General features: G+C 40.4%; 1 protein-coding gene across 5 annotated transcripts in view; it reads left to right on the top strand.

The window, feature by feature from the left end:
* The window catches only part of ENPP2 (ectonucleotide pyrophosphatase/phosphodiesterase 2), a 144,530-nt gene that overhangs the window by 61,049 nt on the left and 66,462 nt on the right, over window positions 1-17,019 (top strand). For 3 of the 5 annotated variants that reach the window (XM_002929526.4, XM_002929525.4, XM_002929524.4), the window contains exons 1-3: window positions 6,019-6,153; window positions 6,369-6,471; window positions 16,651-16,806. In XM_002929526.4, the coding sequence (XP_002929572.2) occupies window positions 6,121-6,153; window positions 6,369-6,471; window positions 16,651-16,806 (292 nt within the window). In that variant the 5' untranslated portion in view covers window positions 6,019-6,120. Of the gene's footprint in view, window positions 1-6,018; window positions 6,154-6,368; window positions 6,472-16,650; window positions 16,807-17,019 lie in introns of those variants that run through there. The other 2 variants (XM_034668560.1, XM_019810218.2) reach the window with 1 other exon arrangement.

The following is a 17,019-nucleotide window of genomic DNA, read 5'->3' as shown; positions in this document are numbered from 1 at the left end:
GATTTAGAATCCTATTTGCCTTGCCAAGGAGTTTGGATTTTATGCTTTAGGTCAGTGGTTCTCAAACTTGCAACAGAGTCACCCGGTGGGCTTGTTAACATAGATTCTGGGCTCTACTCACCCCACCCCCTGAGTTTCTGATTGGGTAGATCTAAGGTAGGACCTAAGGATTTTCATTTGTATCAAGTTCCTAGGTGATTCTGACTCTGCTGGCCCAGGGATCATACTTGGAAAACTGCCATGATAGGGAGCCACTGAAGGTTTTGAGATTGGGAGGAAAATCATGAGATTTGCATTCTATGCTGGGCTCTCTGGGCAATGAATGGGAATGAATTAAGAGGCCTCGGGGCTCCCGGGAGGGGGGCACAATTGGTTAAGTGGCTGACTCTTGGTTTCAGCTCACATGGTGACCTCAGGGACATGAGATTGAGCCTCTGCATCGGGCTCTGCACTCAGCGTGGAGTCTGCTTGAGATTCTCTCTCCCTCTCCCTCTGCTCCTCCTGCTTGTGCTCTCACTCTATTTCAAATAAATAAATAAATCTTATATTAAAAAAGGAGAGGTCTCAAAGAAAGGGTGTTTGAAGGGGGTGGAGGGTGTAAACAGCTAGAGCCATTGGTTGTGAGAAAAACTGCCCACGTGTGTCCCAAAGAATGAAGATGAGGGGAGAATCTAAAATATTCACATCGGATGTCAATTTAGATATTAGTAACTGCTCAGCCAGCTCTGAGAAAGGATGTAGCAGGAATCAGTAACTAGAACCTGTAGACATGGTGTCTGATAAGGAAGAAGAGACCGATGGATTGCAGCAGGTTTTCACGAGGAGTGAAGTTGGAAGGCATGTTGGTTGTCTGGGCAGCTGCGTTCTGCACGTGTCAACTCAAGGCCCTCCTGTGGTGTAACATAGGGACGTCATACTAGAGTGGGAAGGGGACAAAGCTGGCTTAGGAGACCTGGTTCCTGGACCTGGCTTGGAGATGTCACTTATTCTGGGAGCTTCCATTTCTTCATCTGCAAGTGGAATGGCCAGTAGCTTCGCAGCCTGCAGGGGTGAGAGATGGGAAGGCAAAGGGTGAGCCTTCAGCTCTGTGGTGGATGGCTCTTCTGCAGTCACCTACGCAGCCATCCGTGCCGTGCGTTCCTCCTTGCTCTGTACAAAGCAGACGCGTGCACGAAAACTCACATGAGCTCTCACATGCGCAGGGAGCCATCTAGCAACTGTTAACGACTTTGTCCACGTGCCTGGAAATTGAGCAGGCAGCTTTCAGAGGAGCTAAAGTGATTTTTAAATCACTTAGGTGATTTTTGAAACTACTGACAAATGTGTTAAAGCTATTAGCCATATCCCTTCATTTGAACTAATTCTAGAGTGTTAGCAAGTGGGTACATGCCTCCATGTCTGTTTTATAATCCAATTAAAATGGAAGGAGTGATCTTACTGAGTATGTATTTGGTCATCACAATCCAATTCCAATTTCATTAGCTCAGGAGTCATACTTCACACCTTCCTGCCCCCTCACTCCTTACCCAGTTCATTAATGGGTCTTTCCTCTGACTCTCCCAGTCTTCCCTGTGCACCACTATGGCCTGCTTGGTGCCAGGCATCACTAGCTTCCTGCTGGATGACGCCATCATCTCCCAGCTGATTCACCATATCCGTTCTTGACTCCCTCCACTTCATATACACTACAGGGATTCATCCTGCAAAATCTGAGTAAACTATCACCTGCGTAAGCCCTTTTAAGGCTTTCCATCGCTTGTAGAGCAAAGATATTAGCACCCCACGTGACAGATGAAGCCCCACCTGAGCTGGCCCCTACTAATCCCTCGCTCATTTCATACCACGCTCACGTTTGCTCTTGCTACTCTCGTCAGACCAGCTGTCTTTTCATACGTTGGGTGTGCTTCCCCTCTACCCTGCACAGAACCTTTGCACATCCTCTTGGCTCTGTCTAGAATCTTCTCCTCTCTTAACCTCGTTACTCCCACCTACCTTGCACATCTCAGCTCCACTGATAGTCCACGAAGTCTTCCGTGACCCTCCTGACGAGATCAATCAGGAATTATAAGTTCTCAAAGCAACATTTATCTCTACATTTCTACACTTAACCAGTTGCAATTTTACTTTTATTTCTGTGTCTATTTGATTGATATGGAGGGCAGGGGGCTTTACTTGGTTTAGCTCCGCATACAGTACTAGGGCCCAGAACAGTGCTTGGCACACAGTGGGACCTAATGAATATTTGTGCAATGAATGAATATTCTTAGAGGATAGAGATTGTTCTGGTGCAGCGATGGGGCACATATACTTAGATTCCACTGAAAATAAATGTTGTGCATGCATTGAAGTTTACTATATAAATTGTAGTCATTGAAAGATGTGCCAGTGTTGATTTCAGCTGTCAATTGTGTAATAAGTAATAACACAAGTCCTGTTTGCATTTGAATAGCTGTATGTTATTTCTCCACCAGAGAATCTCCTGGGGCCATAGATTACCCATAAAACCTTGCATCTGTGGTTTAGAATCTTAAGTGGTGTCTACTTTATATACATCTGCAGTCCTGACTTGTGGGAGCAATTGAGCCAGCTTGCTCCTCCATTAGCCAACATAATTTCTTGCTCAATTTAGATTGGTAAACCCCTTTCACAAAGACTGCTGTCTTGTTCTTCTGAATTTTCTAATAGCCGGCAACCACAGCACAATTTAAAAACAAGACTCAGCTCAAAGAGTTTTAAAATAAACTAGGGAGAATAGAATACATGTGGGTGCTCTTTTCTTACTTTCTTAGTGTATGTGCTGTTTTTACTGCTGAGTGATACCACTGAGAAATCAGGTGATCAGTAATGGCGTAACACCAGCGTCTCAAGAAGTATTCTGGGAATAGTGTTAAGTCGAGTCAAGACACCATTATGCAGTTAATCCTGCATCATGAGCAACTGGATATAGATAAAATTTGAATTGGTTCATGAAAATTTCGTAATTACCGCAGGGGACAAGAATGACAACCTTCAATTATGTATCTTTCCAATCTCACTGCGAACCTCAAGCCCTCTTACCTTAATCAGGTCTTGGGAACAAGGATTCACAGAACTATTTCATGAAAGATAGACTGTGCGTTAGTTAGTATAAAAGCAACTACTGTATTGCAATCAGGCAACACGCACACTGCTGCTTTGTGCCACCAGCAAAGTAAAAAAAATACTGTTCTGCTGCTTCCAGTTTGGAGATGATTCCCATGGAGGAACTGCCATGGTGTGTCACTAAGAGATCTTGACTTCCATGTCCAATTAATAGTGAATGCTCTTAATAATATATTAAGATTACATTATGAATTAGACCAAGCAATTCAACATGCAGGACATAAACAAATTCACTCAGGGTAATTTATTCCAATGCTCTGTTTCTCTCAATGTGCTCCTTATGTTACTTGTATCAGAATGACCTATTGTGAAATTCTTGTCTGGCCTCTAGAATCCTCCTTTCTTTGCCCTGCCCCCTAGACCTATTGAATCCAAATCTTGGGGAGTAGGCCACAAGCATCCACATTTTAAACAAGCTCCTGGGGTGATTCTTACACCCAATAAAGCTTGAAAACCACAGAATGATTTCTAAGGCCTGAGGCTGTCGCAAGATTTGTTACAGTTCTGGGTTTTCTTCTGCCAGGGGGCAGTGTTCTCTGACATGTGGCTGGATTAATAAGCCATTCTGGAAGTTAATTTTAGTCTTTCTCATACCCTTTCTTGTTTACTGACCCAACCATGGGTGACATTATTTCAAAATCTTAAACTCCCGATCTGGTAGACTTTCTTAATTGGGTTGTGTTTACAGAAGGTCTGGGGCCACATTCCAGTCACTTAGTTGAGTTTCTAGACCTATGGTACGCATTTCCAGATTTTTTTAGTTTTCTCAGTTATAGTTAATGGAAGGTAATTGTGTTTTGTAGGGACTTCAGTCATCCCTCTGAGAGTTAATTCATCATGATGTCTTGTAATAAAATTCTGTTTAACTGTGGTTAGATGGTGTGTGTGTGTGTGTTTGTGTGTATGCGGGGATGTGTGTGTGCACGTATGCATTTGTGAATATGTGTGTTTTAATGAGTTCCGTGTGCACAATGACCTGAAGACAAAGCTCCTTGACAGAACGGTTGACGGAAATAATGCCTGAGCTCAATCCTCTTTGATAATTGGTAGCAAGTGCTGTACAGAAGCCAGTTATGGCGCGACTATTACACTTACGGCTTTTTCCCCTGCACAGCTACGCTGAATGTCAAAATTAATGGATGATGTTCAGCTTCTATTTTTTTTTCCCCCAAGGGGAGCCTTCATTATCCTCAAGCTGCGTTTCTACAATCAAATGTCAGACAGAATCTAAAGTTGTTGGCAAGGGCCAGGGAGGTTAGAGAGAAGGGGAAGCAGGGTTTTGGGGAACATGTGGAACAGTGTTGGCATACAATGCAAGGCAATCGCAGGTTTGCCTTGATCTTTTCCTTTTCGGTGGATAGTTTTCTGCTGTGAAAGCAATTCTGCATCTTGAAATTGAACATAAAGAGTAGAAGGCTCTTACATGGGGTTAACATCTTTCATAAGCCTTGTGAAATACCCAACTCCAAATCATTTCAGTATGGCACAGAAGCTAAAGCAAGGGACTTCTGTAGAAAAATCCATAAGCCTGCCATCTCTGCAAGAGTACAAAGTTGAAAGGATTCAAGAAAGGCGACTTAAAGTTTGGCAGTGGGTTTTCTTTTTCTCCATTAGCTGTTACTGAATTCTAGAATATATAATGAAACCCAGGCCTACTGTGCAATCTGCTATAAACAAGGTCTTGCTTTTGTGCTATCACGTTTGATTTGAGCCGAGCCATTGCCCCGTTAGTAATTTGTTGCATGTAAGTGCTGTTTTGTTTACGCACGCACATATGCTCAGCGCGAGATGGATGGTCCCTGGGCCTGGTGCAAGGGAAACCAAAGGCAAGCCTTCTTCCCTCCTTTGAATCCTAAAAGCAGACGATATTTAAATAACTTTCAGATTTAGAAACCTTGATTTCTTTTAGAAGCCTCCTGGTTGCCAAATGCTTTGTTAAGAAACTTTTAACATTTACAACAGCCTTAAAGGACAGCATTTGGGGGCTAGAGGACAATGCAACTGGGAAATAATCAGGGAAAACAATGTTTAAAGCTAACTTCTTGCTGCCGTTGAGATTTCCTTCCTAAATTCAATCACTAATAAAGCGTCCCCATCCAGCCCCTCCCCCCATCCGTCTCTCCCCCCTCAGGAAGAAGAGACAGGCTGAAGTTATTTTGTCCTTCCTCACAGGGCAGAAGGACTCTCTGCTGCTTAGCTGGCATTCCCAGTATTTTGATAAAAGTTACTTCTCTAAACGCTAACAACAACACGAGGAAAAATAATGCTATCTCTTGTGTTAGTTACAATCTTGGGAGATTTTATCGTGAGAAATATTTGAGTAGTCGGGAGTAGCTGAGAATGTGGCAGTAGGGACAGGGTCATTTAAACTGCCAGAAAAAATAAATAAATGGGAAAGACAGGAAAAGTTGTTAGGTTTATAAATTATAAACCTTTCCTTGTTTAAAAAAAATAAAGTCGTGAGGTTGACTACATTGAATAACTACACTGTAAACCTTAAAAGCTTAAAGCTGGTGGAAACCTTTTTACAGCTCTGTTTCATTTTTATCGGATCAAATACATTTGGTTTCTTTTTTAAAAACCATGTTTTTGTGAGGGAAGGAAAATGAACATGCACTGTTATTGGCCACAGCAACATAAGAAACCCTCATGTTACCAGAGGAAACCACATGAAAGTGTGTGTGTGTGTGTGTGTGCGCGCGCGTGCGTGCGTATGTGTGTGTGTGTGTGTGTGTTAGGGGCGGGACCGATAAGGGGGTGGAGAGAAGGAGAGGGATGTTTCAAGCCTCTTAGGCTCAGAGCTGCCATTTGTGAACCCATCGTGATGAAATCAAGCTCCGGACAAATCAGAGAAGGCTGTCAACCTCCCAGGTGGGATTACTTGTAGTTAATAGACTGAACTCAGAGCCCCAAAAAGCAGTGCATTCAGTGTAGGCAAAAGAGAGCACACAGCAAAAGGCTTTCCAAGAACCCTCTGCCATGGCCAGGAGAAGCCGGTTCCGGTCCTATCAGGTAGGAGAGATGATGGCATCGCAGCGAGGGGGAAGGACTTGATGTTCAGAAACAGTTCCTGATTTTGGATTTTTCTTTTTGTTTTAAAAATGAAGATAGCTCTTTCCGGTGCATTTTGGAAGTTGTAGGATGGGGTGGTGATGTTGAAGTCCTTTGAATTGCCTTCATGCCATCTGACTAATGAGCTTGACACCTCCATCTCTTTATTCCCCTAGGTAATATCCCTGTTCACTTTCGCTGTGGGAGTCAATATCTGCTTAGGGTTCACAGCAAATCGAATTAAGAGGGCAGAAGGATGGGATGAAGGCCCTCCTACAGGTAAGTGTAGTGACTGTTTGCACTGTCAGTCCTTTTAAACTCTTAGGCACTGGATCATCAATATAAGCTCCTAAAGAAATGCACCTTAAGATAGTCTTGCAGGATAACTAGAGGAGTCCTCGATTTCCTCGGAGTAAAAATAGCTCTGTGTATAAATCAGGTGAGAGAATGTGGTTTTAATTATGAGAACATGTATGCTCGCTCCATGAGAAAGGCTATTTCAGTCTTTGTGCTCTGGAACTTATAAATGTTAAGATAAAATTAAAACTCTTGTTAACAGACAAGGCTAAGAGAGAAGTGGTAGGAACAGGTGCTGATTTAATATTGGGGACATATGAATTTGATTTACTGTCCCATGATATAAGAGGTAGTATTTGTCTCCAGAAATTTCTGATACACACACAAAAAAAGAAGAAAGAAAAGAAAAATAGGAGTGACAGTGAAAAAAAGCAGTGAACTGTCTTTCTGAAACTTCAGAATTTAGGACTATGAGATGAGATTAAGATTTACCTAAAATTGGAAAAATGTAGAAGAGAGGAGGTGCTTTGAAGAGCTTACATACAGGATTGACTTACACCCCGTTTTCTCTTTTGGCCTAAGGAAAGGTAAGTTTTAATAGTGTACCTTGACTTAACTAATAGAACCAAAGTGAAAGAGTTTCCTTTTACAATACACTGCACCATAAGCAGTGTGGGAATTCTTATAAAGGAGCTCCTTGTGCACACCGAGGGGGCTTAACTGACCAGGTCTTAAGTAATGAGTTGGTTAATTTCCTGGAAATTGGAGCTGCTGATGGTTTTATAAATAAAAATTACATATTAAGTAATGGGTACTCTAGGGGGCAATATTTTCTTGACTTTCTCTGACATCTCAGCATGTTTGTCTGCCTTCCTGGGGATTTTGAATTTCTCTGTATTTTTTGACCCATCTGATCTAAAAGACAATCACCTGTCTCTGCTGAGCCAGCATGAACTTTTATTAACCAAGTCATGATACATATATTGATGGAATACTAGGTCTTCCACGCATCAAGTAAGTTGCTTTTGAGTCAAGCCAGAAGGTTGAAAGAATCATATTAGAAGTAGTTTAGTGAGTCAAAGTGGGGTGTGGTTGGGGTGAAAAGTGAGAAAATACATCATAAAAATTGCACCCCTAGGGAGCCAAATGGACAAAGTGAGTTGTCTTCTATTGTCGAGGGAGAGGAGAGGAGATCACTGGGCTGGAGAATCCGGTGTTTATTGGTAACAAATGCTCTCTTCAAAGATCTCTTTTTTTTGTTCTAGACAAGTATAATTCCCATTATCACTGACTGTAACTGCCCAGACTGGAAGAGGGATCGGATTCTTAGTATCGTCATGTGGGCAAGCTAGCAGCTTGTGGGCCCACTCCTGGTTCTTCCCAATGCATCCTAGAAGGAATTTCTTTTCTGTTTCATAGTCATATAGTACCTCAGCCAAAACGAGGTACTTTCTTTTGAATGGGAGATCTTGCTCTGGTCAGTCTGAAGCTAGCCATGTATTGATACCTTTGTGTTCCCGTTGGTCAAACAGTCTGGAGGCACTGAGCTTCCCAGGATTCCTTTGGGACATGGAAGCATTGTTGAAAGTTCGTATGGCTGCCTTTCCTTTTAGTATCTTGCCCTAATACATACATAAAAGTTCAGCCGATGTTTTCTGATGCAAAGGCCTTGCTGAAAGATGTGCATTATTTGAGGGAGGCCCTTTCTAGGCACATGTAACATTCAAAAAGATGAACATGACTAAACTCTCTGCACTCTGCTCTCATCCAGTTTCCAAAGTATGTCTCTGGTCTTTATTCAGGAGATATCAACCATTAGTACCTAAAAACCTGGCAAACTACAGCAATAGAAAAATCACAAATAAAAAGTGTTTGGGCATACCTAAATCCTAAAACTGAGACTTAAAGGGCATTGCATCCCAACTAAGCTTCATAAAGGTAGAATTTCCACTTAAAAAATCATTTTAGGAGATACCATAAAGGCCTAAAATAATCAATGATTTAATTAAAAAATTCAAGAAGCAAATATTCTGTACTATATTTAAGATCACTTAGATGTATACGTTATCATATAGATTGTTTTATTTTTACAGAAGTCACATAGACTCAATAGCTCTTATAGCTGTTTCTTACAGCATATGGAGATAATTATACACAAAATAGATTTAAGGATGAACAAATCCGTCCTATGCTTTTCAAGTTCTCCAGTAGAGTGCACACAAATTCAAGAGTGAATAAAACAGAATAGATGGAATCATGAGCTTTTCTTTTTTAATCCAGAAGGAAAATTAGACATCATCTAGGCCTGCTTCTCGTTATATAGCTAAGGACACAGACGTCACAAATGACTTGCCCAAGGCCACACAGCAAAATTCTATGGATCCTGGTTGTTAGTCCAGAACCTTCATGTTTCCCAAAAAGAGCCAACTTTGAAAATAATGAGTGACTTGATTTTACACATTCATTAAGAAAAGAATCAGTTTTGGCTGAGGTACTATATGACTATGAAACAGAAAAGAAATTCCTTCTAGGATGCATTGGGAAGAACCAGGAGTGGGCCCACAAGCTGCTAGCTTGCCCACATGACGATACTAAGAATCCGATTCCCCTTCTCGCTTAGTAAACGTAGTTCCTTAGAGTCCTCAGCAATAGGTGAGAATCTTCTACGCACGGGACAGACCCTCACTGTACTATGGACTGGGGTGTGAGTTTCAAGGCTGTGGCAGTGCAAGCAGACTGTTATAATTAACTAACGAGCACACTTGTTCGCTGGATTTATTGTTAGGACCTAGTGATCTATTGGAAGTAATGGTAGAATAGGATTTCTTCTGTCAGATGAGAAGAGATCCTTAGATTTATTAGGAGATATGAAACGAACAGAGCTAATTATAGTTCTATTGGGTAAATATAATGGGCAATCAGGTGCATGAGATGACTGGAATACATTTTCAAAGAAAAGGTAAATAAAAAGTGGCATGAGTGTGACATCTTTGTTGCACACAACTGGTGTAGCCAGCTTGATTTCCCTTTAAGATTGCAAGGGAATTTATGTGTATACAGGTGTGTGTGCACGCACTTGTGTATATGTGTGTATGTGTACGTTTGTGGTGTGAGAGTGAAGGCGATTTTACTGAAGTCTGCGATAGATTCCCTTTCAGTCTCCAGATGGAAATGGGATATCCTCTGAAATATAAGCAGCATAATACTTGGAAGACACAGGGAAGTTTGTGAGCTTGTGAATAACCAGTTAATAGAGACTTGAAAGCCCCAACCAACTGTCATCATTTTTAGTGGCTCCAAAGCTTAAAGGGGTGTGAATGTGAATGAAATTCGTGGGTAAATATAAAAGGAGGAGTGTCTCTCACAGCTTTATGAGTAAAGTGAGTCTTTGTGAATCGCAGAGAAAACAACAATGGTAAGAGGAATGAGAAGGTTGGTGTTCATCCGATAAATTTGAGGATCTCATTCTGCAATAAAAAACTGTCTTGATGATGGAAGAGTAGCGTGCAGGAAACTGCAAAGCTGACAAATACAACAGCCATGATTCTGGAAGGAAAACTGTCATGACTAAGATCACATTATGGGGCTTGATGTTAAATATAATGTAGAGTTAGGGGTGTTTCTTTCTTTCTTTCTTTATTGAGAGAGAGAGACAAGGAGGGGGGTCAGAGGGAGAGGGAGAACCTTAAGCAGGCTCCACACCCGGGATAGAGCCCAGCACGGGACTTGATCTCACAACACTGAGATCATGACCTGAACTGAAATCAAGAGTTGGATGCTTAACTGACTGAGCCACTCAGGTGCCCCAAGTCAGTGGGTGTTTTAAGTAAATGGAATAAAACTGTCTGAAGTATCATCTAAGGAGGGCACAGGTCTTTCAGGGCTTTGTTAAATGGAGCTCTGGAGTAGGGATTTTTCATTCATCTTAGAACCGTACAGAATCCTCTATCTCGTCTCCAGAACCAGAAATCTCAGTCCTCAGTAGATATCCACATAGATTCTCGAACTAAGAAACCTTTCCAAATCATGTCTTCATCAAATTCATAGTGTATGTACAGAATTTGAAAAATCCTTTGTGAATAAAAACAGTACTGTAGTTATATTCAGATGATCTAAAATTTTAGCCAGGCCCTTGCTAGCTCAGATTAGCCTGAGGGTTCTGATTTTCCAACCAGGAAAACAGGGATAATGTTGCCTTTTTATCGGAAAAAGTTTTTGAAAACAAAATGCCATATTAGGGTTGATGAGAATATAAGGTGTTAAGTATATGATGATACATCTAATTTATCTTCACTTATGTTTAAAAGCCAGTGTCTAAATTTTTACCTTTTCAAGTTGCCAATACCTGTGATTTCGATGACAACATTTCGTTGTTTGGGGGCAGATTTGCAAACCATTCAGACATACTGTACTGACTACCATCATAAATGCTGCTGGAGGGGTTTAAAAGTTGAGTTAATGGGGTGCCTGGGTGGCTCAGTTGTTAAGTGTCTGTCTTCCTCCCAGGGCGTGATCCCAGGGTCCTGGGATTGAGCCCCGCATCGGGCTCCCTGCACTGCTGGGAGCCTGCTTCTTCCTCTCCCACTCCCCCTTTTGTGTTTCCTCTCTCGCTGGCTGTGTCTCTCTGTGTCAAATAAATAAATACAATCTTTTTTTAAAAAAAATTGAATTAAAGTTAATCTATATTATTTACGTCGCATAGAAATCTGTGTTTTGTTTTTTTCTAGTTTACGAGATCTTTCTACGTGAGGATGTTGTGTTTATAAATGCTTTAAAAGTGCAGGTGTCTGAAAAGTTCCCAGGTTGACCTATTTACAGGAAAGGTTGTCCACAAGAGCTGGTCCAGAATCTGACGGAGAGGAGAGAACAGCGGTGCCAACGCAGTGGGTATTTATAGGAACTGATGTCTTTAGGAAGCGGAGATACTGACATGGAGGCTGTATGCAAGCGGTGCTTGCTATGGGATGAGGTCAATAGCATCAAGAACACATGGCAACTGCAGTACAAGAAAGTATGACCAGAAAGGATGAATCATGTACCCCAGAAGAGGCATAAGATGGCATTAAATGCGAGAGTTGGTCAGCATCTTGAATGTCGTCCATATTGACCGCCTCCTTTCCCTGTGGTTTCTACTTCAGACAGGGCAGGCAGACAGAGCAGAACCAGTTCTGTGTCAGTGCTCTTAAACAGGAGGCGGCATAACCACAGCCCACAACCCATTGCAAGGCTTTCCTCTCACTTTCAGGAAGCACTCGGACTAAGGACCACAGAGAATGGGAGGGACAGATAGGGCGCCATATCTCAAACCCTGCACCCAGGGCCACCATGCAAAGCGGAGAAGAGAGAGTCTTCCAGCTTTATTTAGGAAGCTAAAGGTTTTCAAACTTAAGTACTGCTTCCCTCATGGATCATCATCCAAATCTGAAAATTTCCATTTTGCAGAGGGATTTAGAGGAAAATAGGATTGGGAGTCTAGGATGAACTCATGTTTAGGTCACAACTCTTGTCATGAATTACGTTCTTTCTGATGGCCTATTAAATTACCAGTAGTTTTCCCCCATATAAATGGCACCAGAATTCTATGATACCGCTTCTGTATGTGTGGTAAGATGGAATGTTTTTTTTTATTTTATCTTTTTAGAAAGATTTTATTTATTTATTTATTTATTTATTTATTTATTTATTTAGAGAGTGGGTGGAGGGGAGGGGCAGAGGAAGAGGGAAAGAGAGAATCTCAAACAGATTCTGCACTGAACGTGGAGCCCAATGTGGAGCTTGATCTCATGACCCCAAGATCATGACCTGAGTTGAAATCAAGGGTCAGATGTTCAACCGAGTCACCCAGGCGCCCCGATGGAATGTTTTAGAAATAAGATTTTACTTAATTAAGGGAAATAATTTCACTTGTTTCTATCAGAATCATGAATTTGAGTGTAATAAATCATGTTTTTTATGTTAGTGTTTTTTAAATCATGAAATGCTTCTGTGAAAAGTAAGAAATTTATAGTACTTTCTTATGCCTGTCATATATGTACATTTACACATGTTTTAAAATTTGAAGTCCCTATTTTAAGAGAATGTGTCTATATAGACTCTAAGAGTTTTTTTTTAAGATTCTGGAATGGAGTTGTGTCTTTAAGCAAAATAACATTATTTAAATATGTAATTAAGAAGGCAGCAATAGAATTTGAATTTCATAAAAGTACTGGCAAATGCCTTGTATGAAATTCTAAACCTCCATACTTATCACACATTTTTGATCCTTTTGAGGTGTTTGTTTTTGTCTTTTGTCTTCCTTGTTGGCTCTGAGCTTTTATGGGAGTCTCAGTAATTTTGAGACACCGCAAGTTCACTGATCCTGCAGTTTTCATCACACTGTTGAATAAATTATAGAACCCCAGGGGTCAGATTGATGTTCTCCTGATTTACGTCAGGTAAAGGAAAGCTTTTCAGATTTTAGAATTTAGACATATAAGTCAGAGAATCTATGTATATGAAACCAGGTTAAAATTTTCCAATAAAAATTGAAGACCTAAAATCTGTCCTCAGGCTGGTGTGGGGGGAAGGACATGAGACATGGGCATGGAATGAAAGAACCAGATGTGGCAGATGATTGCAGGGCTATGAAAGTGTGGGGATTAGAGCTTATTATGAAAGATGGCGGGGGTGGGATAGGCCCTGGAAAGGCAAAGGGAATGTGATTCGACTCTTTCACCTGATTTGATTAAAAGAGGTGCCGAAGTTCAAATTCTTAAGATTATTGGATTGGAAGAACTACAAGGATCAATTCATCTTCCTATTTCTCTCACTGCATTATCAGCTGAGTCCAAGCCAGCCAAGAATGAATTTGACATATGTGTCCCTAGTCCATATTTCAGAATTTACTCTTACTTGTAAGCTGTTGGTAAACCTTGAGTCCAACACTTTTTATGATCTGTGTGTTTGCAACTCTTCCTTAACGAAGCTGTCTTCCGTTTAAGGTTTGGCAAAGAAGATTTTCATTAGGGAGGAAGCTATTGAGTGAGATTCAATTATTTTCAAAAACAAAGTGGGGGATACAGACAGAGAATAATCAATGCTGTAAGAATATCGTAAAAATCACGTAACTAGCATGGATGAAGAAAGGTTTAAAATGGCTAAAAATCCACCCAGATATTTTGAAACTAAAGAGAGAAATAGGGAAGAGATTGTGATGAAGGAAAAGCAAAGGGCATGATTGGAGGAATATTTCAAATGCAGGCTGGACACCATAAAGAAGAGAAGACAGGACAAGTCAATTACTGTGAACAGTGTGCCTTTGGACCTGTTCGCATTATCTCAGCAATAAGCATAGGTGAGCATATTTATGTATGTAGCTCATGGGAATGAATTCTGCTCAGAATTTATTAGATGGCTACTGTCTAGGTGGTACCTCTAAAAGAAGGAATAATTCAATTATAAGCATTTTTGTCTTTTTTTTTTTTTTACTATAGGGCTTTCTCTATTTTTACTTTTTGCACATCTCAACCCCTCCTCCCCCCACAGTTTCTTATGGCCCAGCATGACTGTTCATAGGTTGGCCAAAGTCAATAGAAAAATGTGGTTTTTGAACCACAGGTAAGGCACTGCATTGGAAACCTGACATTATTTCCTAAACTGAGCTGGTGTGGTTTGTATGTATTTCAACATCCCAGAATCAACCATGCACAAGCGTTTCACATCTCATGGTCTAGTGAATCTGTTTGCTTTACTTGAACTGATCCGATGCCATAAAGCCTGGGATTGGGTGACTCTGACTTTTAAAAGGACAAAGGACTGAGGGATAAACGGGATGTTCAGATAAATGGCTTCAGTGAACCTGGAAATGTTATTTAACTTCTGTTCCCCACCTGCGTCTTATGTTTGCTTGTTTTTAAAAGTAATGCATGCCAATTGAAAGAAAATGAGAAATTCATAAATATAAATAAGGAAATAAGATTATACGTAGCATGTCATCAATAACATTTGTAAAGCTATTTATATATAATATATATTATATAATATATACTTCATACATACACACAGCTGTGTGTGTGTGTGTGTGTGTGTGTGTATGAGAGAGAGAGAGATGTAAGGAAACAAGACATTTATAAAATTGTGGAAATTTCAAACTATAGATAGAAAGGTAAAAAAAAAATCCCTCTGCTTCTCTCTTTCTCAGTCATTTTATTCCGNATATATACTTCATACATACACACAGCTGTGTGTGTGTGTGTATGAGAGAGAGAGAGATGTAAGGAGACAAGACATTTATAAAATTGTGGAAATTTCAAACTATAGATAGAAAGGTAAAAAAAAAAATCCCTCTGCTTCTCTCTTTCTCAGTCATTTTATTCCGATATAATTCCTGTAAAGAGTTTCCTGTGGGGAGGGGGGAGGAAGGTTATTGATACCTGTACGTTTTCTCAATGCCTCTGCCCTCTCTCTTTCTTCTCTGGCTCTGTTTTTATTTTTACATTTATTCATATCCTTATTGCTCTCTTTACCTCTATTTTTGACACAAAATATAATATATAATATTTAATACCATCGGACTGTTCTGTCACTTTGCTCTCTAAAAAAACATGTTAATATATTTTAAGATCTTTCCATATTAGCCTACATCCAGATCTGAGTCCTTCTTTTTAAGGGCTGGGCAATATTCCATTTAGGGATACGGTGATTCTTGTACATATGTCTTGGCAAACTTTTGCAAATATACACGAGAGGGGAATTCCCAGTAATGGAATTTCTGGGTGAAGGATTCATATGCATTTCCAAGTTGTGTTCTATTTTACAAAAATTTTCATTCCTAGCAACAGGTAGGACACTGCTTACACTTTCCATTCATCAGAAATTAATAATTTTGTAAGCTAGGATGAGGATACAGCTTAAATTTTTCCAGTCAGCCAGTTCTTCCAGCACTACCTACTAATTAATCTTTCCTTCACCCCCTGTTTAATCCTCCTTTCTTTCTCCGATTGCTTTCATTATAAATAAATTCTCATATATTTGGCTCTATTTCCCATCCCTACCTCCAGCACTGATCTACTTATTTCCTGGTACAAACTGTTTTAATTATTTAACTTCAGAATATACTTTACTATCTAGTCTTCACCAAATTACTCTTCCTTTCCAGTGTTTTTCATTTCGTATATTCATTTTTTATAAACTTTTAATATCCTCCCCAGTTTAAAAAAATTCCTCTTTATGTTTTTACTGTGGTTGCATTGAATCTTTAAGTTTATTGAGGAAGAACTGATATTTTTATAATATTAATTATCTTCATCTCCAAGATGGTGTATCTTTCCATTTAATAAAATCTTTCAAAACATCTTTGGTAGAGTTTTAATGTGTTCCTCAGGTAGGTCCTACACAAGTCTTATGGAATTTATTCCTAGATATCGTATCTTTTAGGCACTATGATGAATGGGACTTCCATTGAATTTTGAACTTAATTGCTTATATCATACAAATATGTAGAATTTTTGTCTCACTGGTTTTTCCCCCAAATTTTTAGTTGATTCTTGAGATTTCTAGATATACGGACGTATCATTGAAACTAAAGAGGATTTGTTTTTTACAAGCTGAGACTGTGGTGTTTGTGTTTGTGTAGCTCTGTTTTGGGTGTAGATTGAATGGCTGGAAGAGATCTTGCAAGTCTTCCATTTCAGTCCCTATATTCAGACTGTTCTCAGAACATTTAGGTTCAAATCTCCTTACAAAAAGTTATGGATTTTCAAAGAGGGAAACGAACTCTTGTTTGTAAGTGTATACGTCAATGTTCTCTTCTCTATTGGCAGAGACACTCACCCTCCCAGATTTGTAGTAATAATACTTGTAAACAGTAAAATAAAACCGACAGCCAACATTCATTGCACTTTCTGTGTCTGGCAGACTGCTGAGTGTTCTGCATGGATTGTTTCCTTGAATTCTCGTTATAATCTCCAGTTACTTTCGTTAATCCCCCCACTTTACAGATGAGGAAACTGGCACAGAAGGTTTAGCGACCTGCCCAGGGTCCATAGCCAGCAGGTGACAGCGCTAGGCTGCTCAGCTTGAGCCTGACCGTGTCACCACTCTCTGGTCCCCCCCCCAGCCCCCTCTCCATGATGACATGACCCATCTCCCAATCCCATTGCCATTGCTTCTTGTATCTTGCAGTGTTATCGGACTCCCCCTGGACCAACACCTCTGGATCATGCAAAGGCAGATGCTTTGAACTTCAAGAGGTTGGACCCCCTGATTGTCGTTGTGATAATCTATGTAAGAGCTACAGCAGTTGCTGCCATGATTTTGACGAGCTTTGTTTGAAGACAGGTGGGTAAATTTGAGTCCTCTGGAGACTTGATTGGATGGCGAAAGGCCCTCACTGTTACTCTGCCTGACATTGCCACCCTGCTTGGGTCAAACCAAACTCTGTGGGTTAGTTTTGTTTCTTGAATGATTATCAATTGTATTATGAGTATACCCCATGTGACTGTTGTTTGCATACCAGGCCTACGCAAGGAAGGTTCTTCGTGACTGCAGTCA

This window comes from Ailuropoda melanoleuca, chromosome 9 (assembly GCF_002007445.2).
Source record: "Ailuropoda melanoleuca isolate Jingjing chromosome 9, ASM200744v2, whole genome shotgun sequence".
Taxonomy (NCBI): Eukaryota; Metazoa; Chordata; class Mammalia; order Carnivora; family Ursidae; genus Ailuropoda; species Ailuropoda melanoleuca.
The sequence above is the reverse complement of the archived record's forward strand: the minus strand, read 5'-3'. Positions and strand labels throughout refer to the sequence as shown.